At 33.8% G+C, this 25,813-nt stretch overlaps 1 protein-coding gene across 4 annotated transcripts in view; it reads right to left on the reverse strand.

Annotated features, from left to right (window-relative positions):
- ZFC3H1 (zinc finger C3H1-type containing) overlaps positions 1 to 25,813 on the reverse strand; it is a 50,742-nt gene that overhangs the window by 13,363 nt on the left and 11,566 nt on the right. For 2 of the 4 annotated variants that reach the window (XM_086398673.1, XM_086398671.1), the window contains exons 3-24: positions 21,645 to 21,709; positions 19,008 to 19,203; positions 18,560 to 18,783; positions 17,084 to 17,207; positions 15,181 to 15,278; positions 13,632 to 13,841; positions 13,276 to 13,440; positions 11,943 to 12,080; positions 11,220 to 11,341; positions 10,679 to 10,828; positions 9,128 to 9,302; positions 8,762 to 8,893; positions 7,858 to 8,400; positions 7,663 to 7,772; positions 6,639 to 6,770; positions 6,411 to 6,532; positions 5,414 to 5,515; positions 5,099 to 5,218; positions 4,097 to 4,280; positions 2,621 to 2,807; positions 887 to 1,075; positions 74 to 311 (exon numbers count right to left, since the gene is read on the reverse strand). In XM_086398673.1, coding sequence (XP_086254799.1) covers positions 74 to 311; positions 887 to 1,075; positions 2,621 to 2,807; positions 4,097 to 4,280; positions 5,099 to 5,218; positions 5,414 to 5,515; positions 6,411 to 6,532; positions 6,639 to 6,770; positions 7,663 to 7,772; positions 7,858 to 8,400; positions 8,762 to 8,893; positions 9,128 to 9,302; positions 10,679 to 10,828; positions 11,220 to 11,341; positions 11,943 to 12,080; positions 13,276 to 13,440; positions 13,632 to 13,841; positions 15,181 to 15,278; positions 17,084 to 17,207; positions 18,560 to 18,783; positions 19,008 to 19,203; positions 21,645 to 21,709 — 3,726 coding nt within the window. Of the gene's footprint in view, positions 1 to 73; positions 312 to 886; positions 1,076 to 2,620; positions 2,808 to 4,096; positions 4,281 to 5,098; positions 5,219 to 5,413; positions 5,516 to 6,410; positions 6,533 to 6,638; positions 6,771 to 7,662; positions 7,773 to 7,857; positions 8,401 to 8,761; positions 8,894 to 9,127; positions 9,303 to 10,678; positions 10,829 to 11,219; positions 11,342 to 11,942; positions 12,081 to 13,275; positions 13,441 to 13,631; positions 13,842 to 15,180; positions 15,279 to 17,083; positions 17,208 to 18,559; positions 18,784 to 19,007; positions 19,207 to 21,644; positions 21,710 to 25,813 lie in introns of all 4 variants that reach the window. The other 2 variants (XM_086398672.1, XM_086398669.1) reach the window with 1 other exon arrangement.

A 25,813-nucleotide genomic window follows, 5' to 3' on the forward strand; every position in this document is an offset into this window, starting at 1 on the left:
TTCACTTTATTATGAAGAATCATAATAAGCAATAAGCTGATGTTCTAAGTAATTTATAAACGTTTATACTTACCTTCAAATACTGCAAACAACATGTCAGGATTAGTCTTTACATCTTGAACTGCTTGCCACGGCATTACAAATGGTTCTATGTTAACAATTCTTGAAGGATTGGCATTAGATGGATCATAAAATTTTGAAGGAAGGATGTTGAATTCAATAAGGTGTATGTAGGCCAGCCATGCCAAACATCGATCACTTGTTTTAAGGTATTCAGCTACTCTTCCATCATTAGCCAATTTCAATGCATTCTAGGTAAAATGGAAAAATAATCTGAAGGTGTTTTTTAAAATATTCCTAATAGGATTCAACTGCAAAGGCAAAGAAGATTAGAAGTGTTTTATTTCTTTGGCATGATTCTTAAACAGCTAAGTCCAATTTTTGATAGTCACCAATTTTTTAAATGAAAAAACTCTTTAGAGAGATCAGTAACAGATTAACATAGGTTTCACTATACTAAGGTTTATGACATAATTAATGAAAAGGTTAAATTTATTTATATATTTAAAGTGTCTTAATATTCAAAATCTAGTAAGAAAAAAAATGACAAACAAAAAAACCCCACCACACCCATATAGAAGATTTTCATTATGGACTAATCCCCTTAATGGCGTGAATCTCCAGAATATTGAAGTTTATTCTGGTGGGTACTCAACAATTATTATTTTCATTTAAACCTCATAAATATTCTAAAGACTGTTCTAAAGATTTTATCCCTACTAAATAAGCAAAGGAGGAAACAGTCACAAACTTGCCCAAATTCACACAACTTACTAAAAAGTGGCAAAGATTTAGAATGTCATTAAATGCTGTAATAAATGCTTACCTGTAAAATTGCAAGTGCACTTTGGCATCTTCCAGTAAATATGTGCAGCTGAACTCTAAACAAAAGAGCTTCTAAAAGTTGAAAGGACAGAGTATCTGATGCTTCCCTCTTGGCTGCTCCCATGAGAAACTCCACCATTCTCTCACATACGTAATCTTTTTCTTCAAAGGTGCTTTCCAGGTGCAGAAACTGTCCAAAGGGATTTCATATGATTAGTCCTGCTTCACAAGAATATCTAATACTACATATTTTTCACATTTCACTAAGAAATTGTCATATATTAAAAATTCAATTTCTGCAAAAAGGATAATTACAAATATGTATAAACCCATCTTCCAGTACTAAGTTGGATACTGGAATCAGATGACAACTAAAACAACAGAGATATACTGTTAGAATTATCACTGAAGCCATTTCACCTTTGATTGAATCAATAAATAGATGGCAGCAAGACCACAGTGGATCTTCAAAAGCTCATGTGTTTATGACCACATACAATTTGCATTGCTCAGGTGTGTGACTGTATAAAAATTTCGAGAATAACATTCATATAAGAAATACGTGACAAAATAACTGCAAGAATTAAGAAGTCCTTTAAAGACCAAACAACTTCAGGAAAAACATTACACACTGTAACCTGAGTTGATCAACAGCATTAATTTTTATATAAAGCTTCAGGTTAAACTCAAGCATTTCTCACTGTCTGAATCCGTTCACTGAGTTGGGGGAATAAGAAAGTGGCATGTTCATTAACTAAGGGTGTCATGTCATCCAAGTCTGTCTGTTCTGAACTTCAGTTAGCAAGCAAATAACAGACCTGACAGCCATAGGCTTATATGAAGGCTTATCTGAGTCTAATAATTCCTGAGTTCAGCTAGTAAAACTTCACGTATCAATGAATATTTACAAGTGGATTAATTATGATTTTAAGCATAGGTAGGCAACATCCCATTTTCTCAGAGAATGAAAAACTTTGTCACCAAATCTTTTTAATTTGGCAAGGTTCGGTATTAGTATGATTTACAGATTATTTTCATAAGTAATGAGAACATAATAAAAAGACCAAAATGGGCACTGAAACATGTAAAATATCATGTAGGAAACAAGTTGCCAGTCCAGGTTCGATGCACGATGCTGGATGCTTGGGGCTGGTGCACTGGGACGGCCCAGAGGGATGGTATGGGGAGGGAGGAGGGAGGAGGGTTCGGGACGGGGAACACATGTATACCTGTGGCGGATTCATTTTGATATTTGGCAAAACTAATACAATTATGTAAAGTTTAAAAATAAAATAAAATTAGAAAAATTACAAAAAAAAAAAAAAAAGACCAAAATGTTTTCCGGCCTTCATGAAAATGTTACATAAGAATAAAAAGGTTTTTTAAATTATTTTCAGGTACTTAGCAAAAATTTACTTAATTTGTCCCAAATAAAATTGCTTATGAATAGGTAAGTGTGAAATGCTTTAAAATGTTTATCTTTTTTCATTACCAATAAAGTAAACAACAACAATAAAAAAACACCTCTTCACTAAATACTGACTTTTTTTAAGTTTAAATTAATCTGGACCCAGAGAAGTGGTTTTAACGTTACTAGACAGTGAAAGTAAGCTTATTATTATATCTGTATGCTGACAAAACAAATAATCTATGAAGTTACACATCCATATTTAAGATGGCCTGAAGAATTATATGATAATGCGCACACACACACAACTTTATTGTTTCTACTCACAGTCCAAAAACTTTGATAATCAGGAGCATATTCAACAGCTGTTTCACACATTTCCTGTACCTCCTCCTTGGTTCCTCTTTTTGAGAACAATCTGAGATAATGGCACCAAATTTCTGGATTGTCTTTGTTGTTTTCCAAAGCTCGAGCCAGAACATTTAAAGCAGAATCCAAGGACTCTGAACACAGCCTACATATTTGAAAGAAAAGGAGGAGCATCTTTTTTAATGCCTGAAAATACTTTTTAAATCAGTCTAGTCTAATAAGTCAACTTTTAAATTCCATTTTCTATTAGAACCTACCAAGAAGCTAGAATTACCTATGATAAAGAGAAGTAGATTAAAATTTTATATCACATTTGTCCAAAAATGTCCTAATTTTCCCATAAAGCCAACAATTTATTTTTAAGTGCATATTCAATGTGCATTTACCAGATAAAAATATGGTGGTTTAAAGCCATTAGATCATCAACTTCAAATGTGCTTTCTGTCCATATTTAGCAATATGTCATGATTTACAGTGGTCTGGGAATGGGAAAAGTTAAACAATTCTCAAGGCCAGCTACTACCAGCACAAAATAATCAAGGCTTTCAATATAATAGTTCTTTTCAACAGTCAAGGGCTTGCTGTCTCTTGGAGAAGAAAATTGTCTCTCATGATCCTATTCATAAAATAATGTACAGTTTTTGGACCTTCATTTAGTAAATGAGTCAGAAAAGAAAACACTTTAACTTATCCCATTAACATGAAAATGACACACAAAGCAAGTTAAAAAGCACCATATTCAGGTATGTGTGATGTACTAGCATTTTGTACTGCTACCTTAAAAATGTTTTTAGATAAAGCAGCCTTTAAAAAAAATACACCTATTTCAAAATTATAGCAATAAATATTACTCCTGGTCATAAAAGATTATTTCTGCAATCCTATCAACAAGTAGGAGTCAGAAAACTTAATTATGTAATAGGAGTTGTCATTTTTGAGATAAATTAATATTTATCTTATGTGAATATACATAATGTAACACTGACACAGAAAGTCAGTCCACCAGAATTTAGAGGTTCTTAGACAACCTTTAAATCTCTAAATGATAATTAACCTAAAATTTAACCTGTTACACTGTGACTTTACCAAAATTTTATTAAGAGACCACGACTACCTGACTTATTAAAAAATGCAATGATTAATTCTTGGACTGCTCAGAATTTACTGTTTTAACTGATACTACTTTGAAGTAGCCTACTTAAGTTAAAGATTGTAGCTAAATTATTATCCATACACTGAGCCATGCACATAACTCAAGATGTAATCTTAAACTTTTTCTAACAGCTTTTAAACAATTAAGTACTTTACGCTTTGTCAAAAAACAAAGGCTCCACTGATACTAGGAGGGAAACCTGATTACCAGAGAGGAAATAAACCTCAAACATAAGAATATAAAAGTGCAACAGCTTACACAAAGATTAGAAGGAGACCTACCCCTCATTTTGGTTCAAGTACTTGTATGCAAGCTTGAGCCAAAGTTGTACATGAGAAGGATTTTCTAGCACACTTGCTTCTAAATTAGCAATGTCATCAGTCTCATTTGTAAAGTATCTGACATCATCCGGAGTGACAACTGTATCCAGAGCTGGAACATTTATTCGGTTCTCTGGCTGGAAGGCTATAAGGAAAAGTAAGTTAGCCTCACAATTTCTCTAATCCACAGATCTAAGGAGCACATCTTCTAATCTACAAATAGTACATAATTATGAAAATCTGAGGTTATAATGTAAGATGTGCTTGACAGTAAAGCACTCATTCATACATTACTTTGTTCACTCATTTAATTAATTCATTCTGTGAGCCTACTGTATGTCAGAAAACACAGACTCATCAAAGATTAAACAAAATAGGATGCCTGTTCTCAAGCACATAGGCCAGGCAGTAGTTCTCAAATGGGAGCAGTCTCCCCACTCAAGTAGGTTTAGCAATATTTAAAGCCTTCACATTTACCAAAGGGTGATCCTTGCATTTACTGAACATGGGTCATGGAACAACACTCCTGCAATATAAGGGGTAGTCTTGCATAAGGAAGAACTAATTGCCTTAAACACCAAGCAGCATCACTGCTTTTTAAAAATGAAAAAATTTTAAAGGCTAGTAGATTATACCAAGGGGCTTCCCAGGTGGAGCTAGTGGTAAAGAACCCGCCTGCCAATGCAGGAGATGCAGGAAACACAGGTTTGATCTCTGAGTCGGAAAGATCCCCTGGAAGAGGAAAAGGCATCCCACTCCAGTATTCTTGCCTGGAGAATTCCATGGACAGAAAAGCCTGGCAGGGGCTCTGTCCATGGGGACCATGTCCATGGGGTCGCAAAGAGCGAGACACAACTGAACAATTGAGCATGCATTCACAGATTATATCAAAAGATTAGCAAAGTGTTAGACAAAGAAATGACACCACAATTTCATGATTCTGGATCTTACATTACTTCTTACCATACTTAATTGGTCCTGTAGACTGTTCCTCATCACTACTGAAATTGTTCTCTGAAATAGGTTTTCTCCAAAACTTTGGCTTCCACTTTCTTTTATCTTTGTAGGTTGTAAATGGAGGTGCTAAAGTAGATAGAAGACTGTTAACAGAACTAGTCTTTTATAGTTCTGAAAAATAACTAAACAGTGCTCAATAAGAGCTAAATTTATTCTATCATGTTACTCAGAAACGATAAATATATTTTTTATATAATGCCAAAAATTTGTTCTCATAAACTGTAAGGTCCTTTTGTGTGAGACAAAGATACATATACTTACTATGGCCTTTACTTTCATTGATATTGCTCACAAGGAGAACAGCCATCTGGTCCATTGACATTCGATCTTTGTTTACTCCAAAAAGTTTCTCAACATATTTTTCTGAAATTAGAACAATGTTATCTTCATAAAAAGTATAAAAAACACAGATTACGGAGATGAGGCTAATTAAAGAGTATGAACAAAAGAATAGTTTAAAAATTAAAGGTACTAGTCAAAAACATCTATGGCTTCTAAAGGGCAAGGCCTACATTATCTCAACTAATACAGCAAACCCTACCATATCATGCACCCCAATTTGAGTTGAAAAAAAAGTAAGCAACCTAAACAAGTGAAAATTAAGGTCATTAATTAGGAATGACTAAACAGATTGTTTTGTTACAATCACTAAGAATTGTGATTATACTGAATTTAACAAAGATCAATTTCCTTACTTCCAAAAGACTTATTTGGCACTAAATCTGGGGAAAAGCTTAACAATATTTACACACAATGTCTGGCAGTAATCTACGTTTTCTACAATGTCAAACTGTATAAACTTCTTTTTTACTTCATTGTAGAATTTGAACCTACAGTCATCTCAACTTCCAATCCCCTCTATTTCTAAAAGGAGTAAAAAGAGTCTATTTTTAAATCTCAGTAAAAGTTCTAACAACCATGTTAACATACTCTTTTTAAACTGAAATAGTTAGATGAGCTCTGTGAAGAATTTCCTACAATAATGGAAATGTGCCACATCTGCACTGTCTTACTGGTAAGCTACTGACCACGACTAAGCTCAAGAGTGGCTACTAAGCACTTGAAATGTGGTTAGAGTGACTGAGGAAGTGAATTTTTATTTTAGTGACTACTGTACTCGACAGAGCAGATCTAGATAAGGTGTCACAGATAACTGTACTGAATTTTTATAGCTATTTAAAGATATCAACAACTGAATATAAAACATTTAAATTGCCTAAATTCAATTTTCATTTGGGAAACAAGAGGTCTTTAAAACCTGCTGCAGCAGCAATTTCTTCATCAGTGCTTCCTTCTGAACAACCAATCAAAGACAGATTATATGAGAGAACATCCTGGAATAGCTGTTTTCGGCTAAGTGTATAGTCTTGTGTATGCTGCCTAAAATAAAATAACAACACAGAAAAGATAATCATGTATATATCAAAGCTAAATGACCAAGACTGGCTTTTAAACTATAAAATATTCACAAATAAAAACTACTCACCACTGACAATCATCATCATTACATGTTCCTGTTAAATCAAAACGGCAGAAACACTGATCCGGTTCGATCATATTACTGTATGATACTGAGCTTAGGGGAAGTTTTTCCTTGGTTCGATAGTATGGACTAAATCTAAGAAGAGAGGCACATTATGATGCTCCATAAACAGTCCTCAGCAAATTTTAAATTTTTTCATTTTTTTCTTTCTCAATTAAAGTGTCTATACTTTACTATTTAATTACTTAATACTAAAATTAACTCTAGAAAACAACCAGAATATCAAGTCTTAAGGACAAACTACTTCTACACTCAGGACATAAAATATCTGAAATAGAAAACAAAAAACAAAAATATCCTAGTGTTTTTAAAGTAGTGTTTTCTTACCACATAATAAAATGCTATATAACATTGGTATTTCTTCTACATATTACCAGCCACCCAAAAAACCAAAGAAAAAGTCTATACTACCTGGTAGGTGCTTTGCAATTTTATGATTAAATCATACCAATTTAACAGTTTCACAGATTCTAATAAAATCATATCAATTTAACAGTTACACAGCTTCTAAAGAGTCTCAAAAAAAAAAAAAAAAAACACACACACACAACCTGGCAAAGTTAATCATCTGAAAATGTCAAATCAATTTTGTGAAAGCTAGCTAATGTATTCCTTAAATAGTATAATTAAAAAGCAAAAGTAAAAATTCACATAAGAATCTCTCTCAGTTACTTTTCTTAAAATCCTTAACAGATAGTAATTCAGAATTCTTCACAATTCCATCAATAACCAGAAATTAGTATTTGATAAGAATTAATAAACCCAAGTGTGAGTTAACTCTTAGTTCCTGTTTGGTTCAAGTCCTACAACAAAGCACCTAAATTTTTTATCTCCTAAAATGACGAGCTTGTTTTTTGAGTGATTGTGATTCAATTTTTTTCACTGTCATCAAACATTAAAGATTAAGATATTATTAAGAACAAGGAGCAATCCTGAAACTCAAGCTTACTGAATCTTTCTTCTATACCTGTAAGATTTAAAAACTAGAAGGGGACTGTGGTAGGGTCTGAATGGACATGGCTTCACTTCTGTTGTTTTACTCTGTGCTGTCACAAAATCCACATCCACAGAAATCTCCTGCAAAAGAAAACAGCAATTTCAAAAGGCAAATAGGGCTAGGCTGAATTCTAGATTTCATTAAGAATATAAAATGTTCAGTTACCTGACCATGCAAAACCTTGTCTGAAATGCCTGTGGTGGTTTTTAAAATCAGTTGTTTTAAGCTGTCAGCTTTTGAATATAATTTCTGCAATTCACCGATTTTTAACCCTAGAAAAAGTTCTGGTTTTTCTACTGTATTCTTAGTAGGTTTGTTTATACATTCTTTGTTAGGTGTATCAGTGTGCTTAAGGTTAGGTTTAGTAAAAGAATTGGATTCTAAGAAAGATCTTCTTCTTTCTCTGTTTGAACCAGACAGAATCTCATCATCCACATCATTTTCTTCAGTGTCCAGACTTAATTTATCTTGAGTCAGATCATGAAGTGAGGGTTGAGGTAAAGAAAATTCAGGTTCTTCTTCCACAAGTGGAGCAATGTTTTGTTGTTCCTTTGCTTTTAGGGCCCTGGCTTCTTTTAGTTTCTGAATTTTCAGGGCATATTCATATTCTAGCTTTTGTAACCGTCTTTTTTCCATAGCAATTAGTTCTGCTGAATGCCTTCTTGGACTTGATATTGGAGAATTGTCCAGTCTCATCATTTTGTTTGGCTGGGGGGAAAATGATATCAATATTTTATATTGCTATGATTTTATAAACAATTTTTCTTAAGATAATTGTGCTATCCCAACAATGCCAACATTATAAAACTAAGTCAATAACAAGAATAAAACAGTTTAACAAAAGCCTCCAACAGATTTGCTAGTTAATTTGTGGTGTATAAAAAACAAACAATAAAAATAAAAAAATAAGCTTCCAAAAGTGTGGCTGTCATTTAAAAACAAAGCTTTAATCTTACTCTCTTTGAATACGCAGGGGAAAACCTTGAATTTTTCATCCATCTTTTACCCCCAAAAGCATTATTAAAACCTTCTCCTTTTCAAACATAAAATATTTCTACCAACAACTTACTCCAAGGCGATCTTGTTCCAGTTTACGTTTTCCTATTTCTTTACTAGCCACTGCCTTTGCCCGAGCAAGTTCTTCTCCATACTTCAGAGTCAAAGCTTTCTTAATTGTAATGCGTTGTTGAACTCTGTGAATCTGAAATAAAGGGTAATTCTGAAAATGTAAATCGTAGGAGAGGCAATACCTTCTTAAACATAATAGCTTTAGGGTATTCAACTGAAAATTTAAAATGTGTTAACATTATGTCTCAATGAAGAACAATATATAGGTTATATATTTTGATGACTTTATGGTTTTACTAAAAATTTGGCCCATAAAAATGTGTAGTAAACACGAGACTACAATATTTGAATTAAAAAAGAACACTACCTGTTCCTGAAGCTTCTTCAAAAACACTCTGTTGACACTAAGAATTTTCTCTGTTGCCTGAAGCTGCTCTGTAAGTTTTGTAATTTTTGTTTCAGCATTTCGAACAGATTCTTTCTTCTTAGCTTCTTGCTGTACTAGATTCTTTAAAACAGATTCATCTTTCATCAAGAGAATCCTAATTGGGAAATAACAAAATTATTAATGTTTTTCTAAACTACTGGACTAACGTTAATCATCAGAATAAAAAATTTACAAAGTAACAGTTCATTTTTAAAATTATGTTCATGATACAGAGAGGTAAATATTTAAAAGGATAAATATTTTCATATTCATCAATCACAAAAGTATTCAGATACACACTGCTAAATTTTATGAAAGCAACTAAGGGTTAATCTTTTCCTGGCTCCACCATTTGGTTTATGGGATCTTAGTTCCACATCCACAGCAGGTATTGAACCTGGACCCTCAGGAATGAAAGCACAGAGTTCTAACCACTGGACCACCAGGGAATTTACAAGTCTGAGTAATGTGAATTATAGCTGAAAAGCTATCAACAGTAAATTTCAACATAGCCCTAAATAACTCCTGAAAAACCAGGACTTAAGACAGAAAATCCTTATGTTGGTTTCATTTATAATGTTCCTAATAAACACACAAATAAACATCTAATAAACATAAATAAGCACATTTAATTTTAACTTACAAGTGTGAACTTAAGCAGTATAAATCAGGACAGAAAGACAAATTTATGGATACAGATTTCCATCTTTTCAACTACTGAATATTATGCTAAAAAAAAAAAAAAAGGCATCTTTCCCAGAAATATATATTTCAAATAGTCACAACAACTGACATCTAGAATGAATCATAAAGACAGAGGATATGTGATAAATATGTGATAAAGAGGATGACTAGAAAGACAATTTTAAAAAATCTTTTCATTTATGAAAGTTATTAAAGAAACAGAATCTAAATGAATTTATTTTAATTTCCTTTAAAATATACATACCATACCATTTCCTTAAAGATTCATGGTCACCACAGTATTTCATCTATGAGTCTTAATACGTCTTAATGTTACTGCATATAACACTCTGGATACATCTTAAGGTTATTGCATATCATAGTCTTTATAATAACACAATATTTGACCATGTGTCTTACTGAACACATTAAGTAATGACTTATTCCAAACAATTAAGTCTACCTTTAACAACAAAAATATGCTTCCAATAAAGGTGTTTCTAAAAACATGCCAGAGGTTTTAAAGAAAATTACAAAACAAAGAGTTTCATTTTAGCAATGAATAGGCCATACATAAATCTAAAGAAAACTCTTTTGAAGTCTTGGTATTTTTGTTTAAATATTAATACTATTACTTTATGTACTGTAAATGGACAATTCCACAAAATGATAGCCTCTCTAAGTCTACCAGGTATGAAAGGATTAGTAATCATACAGTGTACTTATTATTGACACACAGCACAAAAATACATCCTTCTGATATAGAACATTTTGATACATGCAGTATAACCAGATAATGAGACTTACCTATGTTTTTTAAGCTTTGCTTCTGCATCTGTAACCTGCTTAGTAACCAATGCTATCCTGCCAATCCCATCAATTTCTACATCAGAGTTTGCTGGGGATGATGAGCTTGTCTTCAGTTGATCTGATTTAATTAAACGCTGTTTCTCACGACTAAAATAATAAAGGTTGATAAATTATTCCCTGAAGAACTGAAATTATTTTTTAAAGATGTATTCTTTTTCATAAAATAATGTAAAAATATTAAGTGACTAACACTGACTAATAACAATGATGACCAATATGCATGCAAAGCTAATGGTGTAGTTCTCCTTATAACAGCATTTATCTATTTCTAGGCTGTCTGTATCTCAGCACATTAGTGACTGCATTCAAGTTTATAGATGATCATCTGGCTCCACCTTCTGTGCAACTTATAAAAACATTAATTCTTCATCTTGGATAAAAGCATCATTTTCATTTCCCAATGCCAATAAACTCTATCCAGATTAAGTGTTGCAAACAGCACACACCTTTAAAGTAAACTACATAAAATGCTACTTACTTGGCAATCTCTTCCTTTAACAATCGATACTCAATCTTCTTTTCTTCAGGCAGAGCTTCAGGTGTTCGCATGGGATCATTCTCTTTTTCAGATTTTGGAGGTACTTTAGGTTTTGAAGCTTGCTAGAAAATGTTTGAAGTCAACCAGATCAAAAACTTTCATAACTCCAACTTAGATCTAAATTTTATATTATCCAGTATACATCTGTATATTTAGAAATAAATATCTTCATCATTATTTTCTATTACTTTAAAAAAAAAACAATGCTGGCCTTTAACCACCAATTAACTGTACAATCCACTAAGCAGTCAAGACCTATGGTTTAAAAATAACTGAACTATTTCATATCTAAACAAACACTGCAATTACAAATAGGGACAAAAGCTGTACTTAGATCACACACTTGAGTAAAACTATTTTCTGGTAATATAACACAATTGCAAACCAATAAATTTCCTTAGTACAGAGGACAATTATCCACACTATTTTACTATTTTGGAAGAAGGATTAGTCTGGAGACAAAGGGGGTTTTTAAATAGTTAAATCTATCTAAACTTACACACACTTCATTATATAAACTCAATCATACAAGTACAAAAAATATTTCCAAAAATTCAATATATTAAAAAATCTAAACCTCCAAAGTCTAGTTTTTAGGAAAAACAAGCAAATTTTAGTAATTGTCAATAAATCTTTCGATATTTCATTACTGCACTTAATTACCTCAGCAGTTCGTCTTGCTTCTTTAATCATAGACTCCAATCCACCAAAAACACTATTAGTTGACTTGGACGCCTCTCCATCAGATTCACTATCATCAGAATCATTTAGTGTTACGACCACTGATTTATGCTTTGGAAGCTGCAAAGCCAATATACTTGTTATTCTTGACAACAAATGTATCACTATCCTTTTCTTAGCTCTACCACACACAATTAGCTTCATGACAATGAACAAGTCACTTTATCTGTATGAATTTAAATTCATAAAAATAATAGGTTTCAAGTAGACAGTCTATGGTTCCTTCTGTTTATATTGCATTAATTGACCAACTTTGTCCCACTCCACAGATACACAAAAACATAAAAGATTCTATATTTTACCTGATACACCAAAAACTTAAAATATTCTATATACTAAAATGAAATATTCTAGATACTACTATCATCATCTTTTTCATTAAATTTTATTTTAACCAACTTTCTATAAAGAAACATAATGCAATCTAGACTAACCTTTTAAAGTCAGAGAAAATATAGTAATTCCACATTATTACTAATAAAACTTTATGGCTTTCATGTGTATATAGAGGATATACAGAGGATATGTTTACCTAACAGAGGCAAGATTTCAACTTGGCTTTGCTTCATTTATTTTACACATGCATGCATACTAAGTCGTTTCAGTCGTGTCTGACTCTGTGCGACCCCATGGACAGTAGCCCACCAGGCTCCTCTGTCCACGGGATTCTCTAGGCAAGACTACTGGAGTGGGTTGACATTTGCTTCTCCACATTTATTTCAAAGTAATTAGAAAACAAAGGAGAAAGAAACTGTCATTTCAATCTCCTTAACAAACAGTGAAAAAAGTCATAAGTTCTTCCATTATAGTACAGTCATTAACTGAAAAAATATGAGCAAAGATAGAAAAAACTATATATATGTACATAATTTGCTAAAACTGACTTTAGAATAGATGAAAAATCTAAAAGGACCGATTTATATAAGACAAAAGTTGAGGAAATGGCAGGGGAAAGAATACCCCTCAGATGAAAATAATGCTTCCCCAAAATATTATCATAAATTCCACCAGTTTACAAGAGAAAAAGCTGCTCCCATTTCACTATTAATAAATAAAAATAAGTGGACAGGGAGGCCTGGCGTGCTGCAATTCATGTGGTCGCAAAGAGTCGGACACAACTGAGCTACGGAACTGAACTGAACTGAACTGATGTTTGTATATAATAAACTAGAGGCAGGGAACAGGACAGCAAAACTGCATAAACTTTCTCACAAGATATTTAAGTAAGAGTAGGGACTAATTATTTTGTTTTTACCGAGATCACAGTTCGTGGAAGACGAGGTCCTCTGTGAAACTTTGGGTTTTGTATCCTAGGCTGAGACACTGTATTAATACTGACTATGGACAGATTGCTTCTTGGCATAGGCTGTGAATTGTTTAGAACTGGAGGTGAAGGTGGGTCACTATTACTGGATGTTTCCTAAAGAAGGAAGAGACAGATATGAAGCCATTTTAAATGAAATTCCTGTCATCTTTAAAGGTATTGAGCAAATTAGTTAACTGACTTATCCCTACTTTACTGAAAAGCCCAATAAATCCCAAACTAGCAGAGTAGTCCTACCTAAAACTAAGCTCAACAGCACCACCTAGAGGTTCAGGTACCTAAATTACCTCTGGCTTGAAAGCTCTTTTATTCGCTAGAGATTTAAGTAGCTCTTCTCGAAGCAGCATTTCCTCCTCTTCTTCCTCATCTGCAAAAGGTGGTTTTGGAGGTTGTTCTGGATCTTCAGGTGGAAGAGGTGGTAAAGGTGGTAGAGGAGGTAGAGGTTCAAGAGAAACACACAAGCCTTCCACATAAGGCTGGCTCAAAGGTGGTACAGACTAGTTAATTTAAAAAAAGAAGAAATAATAATTACCATGCAAATTTTACTCATTCCAAGCGTTTACTGCTACAGCAATATCAAATTAGAAAAAGGCAAATATCAGGTTATTACTTTACTGTAAGAATAAGTGAACTAAGTATACTGGAAATCTTAAAACTAACCCAAATTCAATATTCAGCCAATAAAAAGTATAATTTTTACAAAAAGTTAAAATCAACTGTAATTTAATTTATGAACTTCATGATAGAGAAATCAAATTTTACAGGATCTATCTCTCTAGGTGACTACCTGAAAACAGATATTTAAGTAAAAATTAAAAATTAGGAACCAAAGGGATTCTGGATGGGAACAGTCTAGAGTATAAGAATTAAATGTGAGAAATCACCACCACTACCCTCATAAAATCCTTGTGAAATGGCTTCTTAGAGAGCATCTGTAAAGATAGTTAATTTTACCCAAATCCCTGCATTTGCACACATTTTTGCTTCAAAGACCTTCCAATATTTCTCTTGGCACTTAAAATGATTCAAGGAAGAAAGAAAAAATGTTTCTCTCTCACTCTCTACTCCAATATTCCCCTCATCTTAAACGTCCCAGGAGGACACACCAGGTGTCTGCCTAGCACCTGTGAAATAGCAAAGTTCCTACTAACCCATTAAGAGAGAACCAGTGTGAGCTCCAGGTTCTCTCAATCTAGAGAAAACTTACAAATCACTTAGTGATTCCCCCACTTCCTTTTTTATTTTTTTAACAGGGGACTGGCAGTTCTTTCAAAAGTAGGTTGAAAAGAAATGAACTTTTCTTTAACTAGTCAATGCTTTTCCTTTACTGAATTTTCAAATTAAAAACAACTATATAATCAAAAGACGAAAAAGGAAAAAGCTTCTAGAAGAAGCTTCAGTTCAGTTCAGTCGCTCAGTCGCGTCCGACTCTTTGAGACCCCATGAATTGCAGCACGCCAGGCCTCCCTGTCCATCACCAACTCCCGGAGTTCACTCAAACTCACACTTAAATCCCAATTACCCTCTAAAAAAATCCAAACAGATAATTCTTATTCTGCTTAAGAATATATTTTCTGAGGAGCAAAAATAAAGAAGGAAACATGCTAAATATTGAAAGAAAGTCTAACATGAGACTAAAAATTAGCTATGAAAAAATCTACCAGATCGATAGCCTGCCAGTAACTAATATACCATAGATTTCATAGCTATTAATTCTGGCAAGCAGACTTTATGCTCTCAAACCTAACTATTAACTACATGCCAGCTTTTCAAAACAAATTAGAAAAGACACAAGGCAACAAAACTTTCTTAGAAATCATACCAATCCTCACTTACAGAAACCTGAGGTGGTGGAGGCAAAGAAATAGATGGTGCTGGAGAAAAATACCCCAATGAACATTCAGAGAAGAATGGTGGTTGCACTGGTGAAGGAGCTGTTAAAAAAAATTTTTATAGGAATTTAATAACATATATTCAACAGGAATAAATTAAATTTATAGTATTTTTGAAGACATACAACTAAATCTAAGTACAAGTGAGATTGTATTAATCTCCAATAAAATACTTAACCTCCATGAGACTACCTCTGCCTATTTATAATTGCTCTTATATCACTATAAAGTTAGCCATCCACTTAAGCTGATATTTAGTCCCTCGAAAACTTTTCTACCTTGTTCTACTTTTCACCTACTTGTGGTAAAAGGGAATAAAGCAGGAAAGGCTTTTATTGCTTTTTGGGAAAAAACATACTTTTTAAGAAATAATAAAACAAAAAATTCCCCTGAATCTCTCAAAGTATCATAACCAAAGGAAAACAGTGATGTGGTGACTCCATTCCTCCCTTAATGTGAAGAAAAGTGAAGAAATGGACTATTTAAATTGAAGAGAAAGCAAAGAGGACTAGAATGAAAAGAATTACCTATTACATTTAATCATTAACGTATACATTTTTTTTCAAATTTAGTAATTCTGAAATAGTTACTGATTCATCTCAGTTAAATTGTTAGCATTTTTTCCTTGGTAGCAGATAAAAATAGCTGCTTATTTTACCTTCAGTGGTTTCTTTAGACTCACTGAAATCTGACAGACTTGAAGATTACTCTTGCTACCTCTAAACCATGTAACCTTTAGGGAAACATAATATTTCTTCTTTGCCCCAGTTGTCTTTCAAGTCAATATGAGTATTAACCACATGACTTATATGGAGCTGATTTGTGACCCAAATGATGCCATTTGATTATATTTTTTTATATTATTTTTTTTACAAAATTCTTCTAAAGGGTAAATCATAAAATTATTATAGAGTAATAATAATGTCAATATTTGAGAACTACAAAGAATCATTTTCAAGAACTTAGAAATAATTAAAGGCTGAGCAAAGAGAATTATGACATGAAAATACAAGATTATTAAATATGAAGCTAAACATTATAACCTGAAAATGAGCTTTTGCTAAACATTACCAAATCATATAGATTCTGCCTTCTCTCTAGACACACTAAAGTGGAATTCTAGTTTCATTTGGTCTCACAATACAACCACTGGAAGAAAAACACTTATCATATGACCTTGCAAGTAAGTATTCTAGTTTCTAGAACGCTAACGGCATTTTGTTGTCTGCCCCATTCTTATGTGCTTCAATTAGTAAGAGGATAGGTCCCTCACAGTCCATTACTCCTGAAAATCAACTAAAGCAAGTCTCTAACTCTCAAGGATGGCCACACCCTAAACTGCGCACTCTAACTGAGGTATAGCCGTAACAGTTGTATCAGCTGATCCTAAGGCACCACTAGGATCACTTTCCATCTCCCTATTCCTACAAAGTATCATCAGAAGGAGCAAAGAAGCCTGTACAAAAGAAAGATTTCTTTTTTTGACTAAAATGAAGAATGCCTTAGACATAAAGATACTTAAAAATAAAGAAAGATTTATTTGTTCATTTGTTTTTTAAAGCAGCGTTCTCACCTTTCCCACAATATTCACTTCTTAGATCAAACAGTTAACAGCAGAATACTGCCTTTTTTATTAAAATACTATACAGGAAGAAATACTAGAAAATAAAGGTTAATACTACAGTCTGAGGTTTGCTTTTGAAGTATTTAACCACCAAATAATGTCTTTGGTTGTACAACCTACCAGCAAATTCATTCTACATTTCTTTCAATGTTTTGGGTAGCTTCTTGACCATTTTCTACTTAATAATTGTGAATGTACAAATGTTTTAAGTTTTAGCTCATACCTGGAGAATTGGTTTCACTATCTGTATCCATAGCAACTTCTTCATAGTTATCATATTGATAAATGCCTCCTCCACTATCAGTAGCTTGCTTATCTAAGGATCGTCTCAGGTCAGGATCTGAAGACTAATATACAAGATTTATTTTTAGTTTCACAACATTTTCTGTCTTAGTCTATTCTTAGGCTCGAAATTATAAAACAATTAATAGTTATCTTTTACATAGAATAGTATCAAAAATCATGATGATCCAGTTAGAACGATCACATCTGATTTGGGAAACTCAATATACATGATAGGTACATTGTGGCTGACATTTTATAACTGTCAGACAGAAAATGAAGCTAGAAAATACATGTACAGATGAAATCCCCCAGTGAGCTGAGCCACTAAATAATCAGCTATTCCTCTAGAAAGTAAGATGACACCAAGATCAGAAATATTAATGGCCCCTCTCTGCAAATTAAGAAATCAGATAAATGAATTCATGTTTTATGTAATCAAGCTTTATTTAGAATATTGCCCAAATAATCCATTAACATTTCAGTTACGAATAAATTAATGATAACTGAAAACTAGAAACTCTTGGTCATATGCTTGTATGTTGTTTTCTTTTTTTTCACTTCTTACAATCTCCACTTGGAGACAGTTTATAAGAATTTAAAAATTAGCAAAACCTATCCAAATGGATACAAATAATGCACAATACTTTTCTATAAAGAGATTTCATCAAAGTACTTTTCGGATGCTCAAAGTATGAATAGTTAATAAATTCCTTACTTAAACAAATCTAACCCTTGACTCCCTACAATTAAAGAGCTCTTACTCTTTAACATCCCTCTATTCTTTAATATCAATAATACACTTGTAAGTATAGTCTCAAAGCTCAGAATTCTGAAATTTGTCACTGCTAATAGCACCAGATCAATATTAAATCTCCAGTTTACTTCCTGACACCAGCCATAAAAGGCAATGACTCGTCCAGCCATTATCAATGACTTACATAATAAAGGTCACAAATGCTTGATAACTAAAGTAGCCACATGCACTAAGGCTAGTATGATATGATGATTTAACTTTCTTATAAATAGTCCATATCGACTAATTATGATACATTTCTAATTCTACATTACTAAACAATGGAAAATTAAAAGGGAATAGTAATTTTAAAAATAAGTTCTCACTGCAACTCAGGAATGCTTCTTTCTTCTAAATAGAAATGGACACAAAAGCCAAAGGGAGGCTTTTCTAATCATAATTTTAGTCTATTTCTTCTATTTCTAGCATCTATAACTATAAAAACAATTCATTCTCAATTATAACCTACCTTCCCTTCTTCCCAAAGGAATTTTTTATATATAATGAGCTCTATCAAACAAAAGAACTTAATACTGTTTCCTAGTTGACTGAATTTATCAGCTAATACAAGGATACTCAAATTTGAGTAATATTTTGATTTTGTATTTTTGAACTCCTTACTTTACTCCTTGATCTCCTCTTTCCACCAACCAATTTCATAAATCGATTGTACTGTTCTTCCTGATTTGAGAGATCTCGAATTTTTCTGATTTCTTCTTCTCTTTTCCTTCTCTCTTCTTCTTCAGCTTGCTTACGCTGATCCTCTTCTTTCTGTCTTTCCTGTTCTTTTTGCTGTTGTAGTTTCTTCCACGCCTTTGTCTGCTGCTTCCTCAATGCTTGTTTAGCTTTAAAAAATATAGAAACATCAGCATCTATTAGAGTTAGAATTTTCAAGAAGATAGAGAAAACAAAGCTTTAATAATTATTTTAATTATTAAGTTCTATTTATACAGGACTGTCCTTTATTCAGGGCCCTATATAATTCCCCAACTCAAAACTTTCTGAATTAAAATCTAGAAACTATATTGATATAGGAAATCAATTAAAAGAGTTTAATAGAAATGATCACCTGTAGTGCTAACTTTTTTGGCCGAATGTGTTTTTGTACTGGTTTTAACTTTTTGCTGTACAGTTTTCGTCTTAGTCAACTTTTCTTTACTTTCTTTCATCACCTGCTGTTCTTTCTGTTGCCATTTTTTACTGGCTGACTGAAGAGCCAAAAGACGAAGTTGCAGTTCAGATAACTCCTCTTCATCTTCACCAAGCTTCTTTAACAAAAGAAACAGTTGCCATTTAAAAATTCTATTTGACTTTAGACATATTACCAAGTCAAAGCTGCTATAAGATCAGAATTTAAAGTTAATTTTAAGACAAATACTTAAATAGTAAATACAAATAAAATAAGGAAACTGAATAAGTTACCATAGCCCTATACTCTAATTCAGGCCCTATAATACAAACTGAAGATCAATCTGTAGAAGGTTTATGTACACATGAGAAGGGTTAGAGGGGGAGGGTACAACTGACGAAAAAAAAGTTTGAGACTGGCATTTAACTGCTTCCCAAACAAGAGAAGAAATCTGACGGCAGTGAATGCAAGAAGAAATCAACCCAGGGCGGGTAATGACCAAAGAACAAAGTGGTTCCTTAATCATGGGCGTTTACTAGCCTTACAAGTACTACACAGAACAGGTACAGTGAAATGTCAAGATTCAAATTCGCAAACTTTTAAAATATATTTTATAATTCTTCAAATCAGTTTTGAATGAAAAAATACGTCAAGATTTGCTTATATTTGAGCATTCCATGTTCTAAAGGTAGATATTTATCTGATACGGACAATATTTTTAACACCCAAGACTTCTTCAGAGAAGCTAAAACAGGGAAACAGGTTAGGAATAAATGTTTGAGAACTTTTTTCCAATTGAAATAACCTTTATTTTTTCACTGTATTTTTTTTAGGTTAATTTTAAAAATTATCTATTCTGTATATTTTAGCTAAAATGTAACAGAAAATGTCAGGCAACCTAAGCAAAAGTGTTAGACAGAAGTCCATGAGACTTTGGAGGGAGGGCAATAAGGGGGTCCTTTGGCATCCCCACTCCTTGAAGTTCAACACAAAGTTGTGCATGTTTGTCCCTTATGTGTATAAATAGAAAAGGAGAGGAAACTAAAAAGAGGCTAAGACTCAAAAAAGCGAAGGCTTACTTATTTAGTAAGTGAATTGTAATTATACTTTTAAAATCAAATTAAATTAATTCTTAAACATAGAGAAAACAGTAGAGTCTATCTAGTGGTTTAACCTTCTACAGGCTATTACAAATCCCTAACTGAACTACCATCACATATTTCGGTAGTTCAGTTTACCCAAACCAGGATATAGTTACTCTTTGCTTTCTTGGGAAATATATGTAAAAAATGAGCTGAAAAATTATCATGAGTCTTTTTTACTCTAAGGCATTTAATCATTTAAACATCAAATTCTACTGCTTGGTACTGAAGATCTAGAGTCATGCTATCCAAAAAATGGAACCAGTAAGTCATGTGTGGCTATTTAACTAAAATTCAATGAAAACTTTAGTTTCACAGCCACAGTAGTCACATTCCAAATATTTAATAGGCACATGTGGTTAAAGCTACCATACTGGAGTGTAGATATAGAACAGTTCCATTATTATAGAAAATTCTATTGGGCAGTGCTGATCCAGAGTTTAACTAAAATAAAGCTATCATTACTGTTCCACAGAGACTTAAAAGTCTTTGACTATCTTTTGCTACTTGCCCTTGTGGAATGAAAGAGACCACTGATTCTGTCACTCAAAGCAGCTACTTGATCAGTAAGAGTACTGAAGCTCATTCAGACTCCGTGCTCTGATATCTAATTCTTATAAAACTTTAAGCAAGTCAGTTTATCTACACATGTGAACTTTAGTTCTTCTGTAAGAGATAATGTCAACCTACCTTATAGAGTTATTGTTAGGATATTCAAAACTATATATACATATATACATGCACGCCTGTGGGTATATCTGTTATTTTATCACCCTTAAATTCAAGACCATCTCTTTCCTAAAACTTCTAAGCTGTTTTCATTTCAATTTACTCATAGAAAGAAGAAACTGAAGATATTTCAGCTGTCTAATTCAGCAAACAAAGGCTTGGCCCAGTGAATACCTATTAAACGTCAAACACAGTGCTTGATGCTCTTGCACTTTACCCTGCTGAACCTCACAACAATCCAGAGAACAGATGACATTAAACTCATTTTGCAGAAAAGAAAACAGAGGCAAGTAAAGCCTAAGCAGCTAACACAAGATCACCCAGCTATAAGAGGAACTAGAAGTGGACACCAGGTCAAGGTGTAACTTCAAAGCTTCCTCACACAGCATAATCCTTCAAAATTAAGAAAAGAAAATGTCTGGAAGAAAATTAAAAGTTTCAAAAAACAAGCAGAAAGTTCATCTATGGATACATATAGCATTTCAATTACATATGTTAATTGAATCCAGTGGAGATATTGATATTCCAAGATCTCTCTCCAGATTTTATCTTTAAGGCTTATATCAAAATGGAGGTACAGCAATGAATAAAAAAAAAAAAAAAGAAAGTAAAAAACAAGACAGAACTTTCCATTCAAGAGAACAGAGTAAAGCAAAACAAGAATCAGTCTTACAGAGACATCCAATCCCACAAAGCATTATCTTACCTTTTCAGATAGAATATCTGAGGCACTAATTCTTCTGGTTAAATTTTGTTCCTTATCTTCTAATCCTTTAAAATAAAACAGCATACTTTGAATGCTTTAAAAGACTGCTACAATCAATTTAAAATAAAATGCTATGTGATATTTATACTAGTAATTATTTTTAAAGGTCTCAATAAAGGGTTTCATTTTCTCAATCTCTCAACCAAAAGGAAAGAATGTTGCCAGATGAAAATCTGAAAAAACTTTCCATATCAGCTTCATTTCTGAAAGTCAGAAAGGCAAAAATAATTCAAAACATTAAAATACAAATTAAAACTGCACTATGATAAAAATGACTTCTGAATTAAAAACATTTCAAATAAGAACAGAATTTAGAGTAGACAGGCAAAAAACAAAGCTTCCTTACTAAATAGATAACACATAAAAAAGAATATGTGATGATTAATTCAAACCTTTGAAGCTGAAATGAATTCAAACATTTAGAGATAGTATTGATTTATTAAAGAAATGTCCTCAGGACTTCCCTGCTGGCGAAAATGTACTTAAAAAAAAAAAAAAGGAGAAGAAATGTTCTCTACTTATCCAGAAAAGTATTTGCAGAAGTAGATTAAATGACAACAAAATTAAGTCCATCCACACATTTTCCAGAATTCTAGCCTTGGACCCATATTTCTGATTAAGTTATTACAAAATCTTACCTAAATATTATCTAACCCAGGCTTCCCTGGTGGCTCAGTGGTAAAGAATCCACCTGCCAATGCAGGAGATGTGGGTTTGACTTCTCAGGGCTTGGGAAGATCCCCTGGAGAAGGAAATGGCAAACCACTCCACTATTCTTACTTGGGAAAACCCATAGACAGAGGAGCCTGGGGGGCTACAGTCTGGGGTTGCAAAGAGTCAGACATGACTTAGCAACTAAGTAACGATATCTCCTCTATGACAGCTCTACAAATCACACAATAAAGTTATAGTACCTATGCAACGGTTATGAGACTCTTTCATAACTAAAACAGATTAAGTTAAAAACTAAAAATATCTCTCAAGATGACACAACTGGATTTGCAAAGCTAGGATTCAAACTAAGTCTAAACGCCAAGCCTAGGTTTTTTTCCATAATACCACTGCCAGTATTCCAAATATCTTAATTTGATTGCTCAAGATCTACTGGTAAAAGAATAGGCAACTTATTCAATACATAGAATTAATCAACTACCCTAAAAACGTAAATGGAAGGCAACCACCAAACTTTGAGTTATGTCAGTTCTGCCACATTGCTTGTTTTGGAAATACGAATTTGTTGCAACATGATTGCCATATTAGAAAATAATTTGAGGACAATACAAATTTCCCATTTGCTTACGTACAATTTGCGTCCAAGAAACACTACAAGAATGCAGAAAGCCACACCCAGCTGATCCTAGTAGGAGCCATGTAGGAACGTACAAACCCCACAGACTCTGAGCCATCTACCAGCTCTTCAGTTCACTGTACACCCATCCCCATCTGGTGTTACAATTTACTCTCCAGTTTCAAATAACCTCCCTTGCTCTACTCACAGTAACTCGTAAGTGGAGCTGCTTCCACTTGTAACTTGTAGGCTGCTTCCACAAGCACATTTTAGGTCTTTTTCAAGGTAAAGTGACATTATAGTATTTCAGGCATTATTACCCATTTAATGTGTGAACTTGAACCACCATTTTTATTAGACTCCAATCTTTTTTTTTATGTGCCACTGACACGGTTTTTGAGTGTTTTTTCCCCTAACATGATCTGCCCATAAACCCTATGGTTTTTATTGTGTAATTCCACAGTGTAGTGATTTTCAGGAATGCATGTCACCTTATAGCAAAACCGACTGTACTTTAAAGAATACCAGAAGAGTAATAACCATTACATAAAAATTAACAAGGAAAATTAAAAAAAAAAAAAGACAGAGTTTCCATAATAAATGTAAAAAAAACTGAACTTTCCTCATACATGAGAGGAAATCATTAAGTTAGGCGAAGTCTATTAGTTGATGAGGCTCTCTATAAAAAGCTGGCAGCACCTCCCTGTCAGGGAAGTAAAAGCAACCATCTACGAAGCTGGCGGATACCTAACGAGCACGTCACCTGAAAAACAAGCACAGACCATAAACTTCAGACCATAAACCCAGCTTCACACAGAGAATAATAAAAGCAGGGTACGGTGTAACTGACCAAATACGTGGTTGGCCCTTTTGTCCTACCACTGTCATCGGTCTTTACAACATCATTATATCAATTCTTACTCAAAACTTCCAAAATGAAAATGGGTCTTGTGCAGCCATGTAGAATTTTTAAAATTATTACCTGAAATTTTAAACTGAGCAAGAGATAATCAGGATTTGGGGGTAGCTGAAACCATAATAACTGGACTTTCCTGGTGGTTCAGTGGTTACAAATCCACCCGCCAATGCAGAGGACACGAGTTTGATCCCTGGTCCCAGAAGATTCCTCATGCAAGGGAGCAACTAAACCCATGCGTCACAACTACTGAGCTGAGCTCTAGAGTCTGTGAGCCACAACTGCTGAAGCCCGCATGCCCTACAGCACGCGACAAGAGAAGCCACCACAATGAGAAGCCCACACGCCAACTGGAAACTTAGCCCCTGCTCGCCACAACTAGAGAAAGCCTGCACAGCCAAAAATGAATAAATAAAAAAAAACTGTAACAACTGAGAACCACCACGGAGAACAGAACACCAAAGATATCAACAGATAAGGAGTTACAAAGGAAAAGTATTATAAAAAAACAAACCGGAAAATCAGAAGGAAGTTGTAAGAAATTACTGATGTGTATGGTATCATGTGTATCAGTGTTTCAACTGAAATTTCAAGATTAATGAGAAAAGTATCATTGAATGTAACAGATGTATCTACTCCCTATAGAATACTCTCAAAATTGCAGCCAGGGTGACCCTTAGAGAATACAAAACAAATTATGCCAATCTTTTGCTCAAAATCCTGTTTCACTCAGAATAAAAACTAACGTTCTTGTAAGATACTGCATGATCTGTCCCACCCTTTATCTCTGACCTCTTCTCTCCCACTATTCATCCCCCTCACTCCCTCTTCTTTAGAATAAAGAATAACTGGCTTCCCTGTTATTCCTCAAATGTGCCAGTACCCCTCTGCCTAAGGGTCATTACTCTAGTTCAGTGAGTCTCAAAGTTTAGCAGGTATCAGAATCAACAGGAGGGTTTGTTAAATACAGACTGCTGGGCCCCATTTGCAGAGTTTCCTCTTTAGTAGATCTAGGGTTGCTGTTGTTCAGTCACTCAGTTGTGTCCAACTCTTTGCGACACCATGGACTGCAGTGTATCAGGCTTCTCTGTCCTTCACTATCTCCCAGAGTTTGCTCAAACTCATGCCCATTGAGTCAATAATGCCATCCAGCCACCTCATCCTTTGTCTTCCCCTTCTCCTCCTGCCTTCAGTCTTTCCCAGCAGGGTCTTTTCCAATGAGATCTGGCGGAGGGCCTGAGAATTTGCATTTCTATTAAGTTTCCAAGTAAAGAAGGTCTAAGAACCACAGTTAAAAAAACCAATACTCTAAGCTATCTATTCTTTTTGCTTGGAAACCTCTTTCCCACAGGTATACATTTGGCTATTCCCCCACCATCTTCAAAGCCTTTGTTTAAATCTCACCTTCAAATTCAGGCCTCTCCTGATCACTCATTAATACTGCAGCCCGTACCCACTGCCTCCATTCTAACTTACTTACTGCTATGCTTTTCCTCTCTCTACAACTGTTATTTAGTCATCATAATTATTGTTTCCTCTTCTTAAAATGCAAGCCCATGAAGGAATAAATGACTATTTTGTTCATTGATGTACTCCCAAGAACCTGGAACAAAGCTCAACTAACTTTTGAATAAATGGAATAAAAATGAAATAAATGAAATAAAAAATGAAAGAAAATGGACAGTAAAATCTGCAACTAGGTTAAAGTAATCTTGCCCTGAGTAGTTTCAGTACTCTGGTAGGGGCAGAAAAGCAAACCGCACTGAGGTAAGAAGGAATGAGAGGTAAAGTGAAGAGAGTCAACGCAGGGCCTTTCTGGAAGTCTGGGTGAAAAGACAGAAGTTAAGGAACAAGGCAGAAGGGGCAGGGGGAATTGTTCAGATCTGGGGATGGAAAACACCAGTG

Source organism: Bos grunniens, chromosome 5, assembly GCF_055505025.1.
Source record: "Bos grunniens cultivar Pamir isolate PY7600 chromosome 5, Bosgru_T2T1.0, whole genome shotgun sequence".
NCBI lineage: Eukaryota > Metazoa > Chordata > Mammalia > Artiodactyla > Bovidae > Bos > Bos grunniens.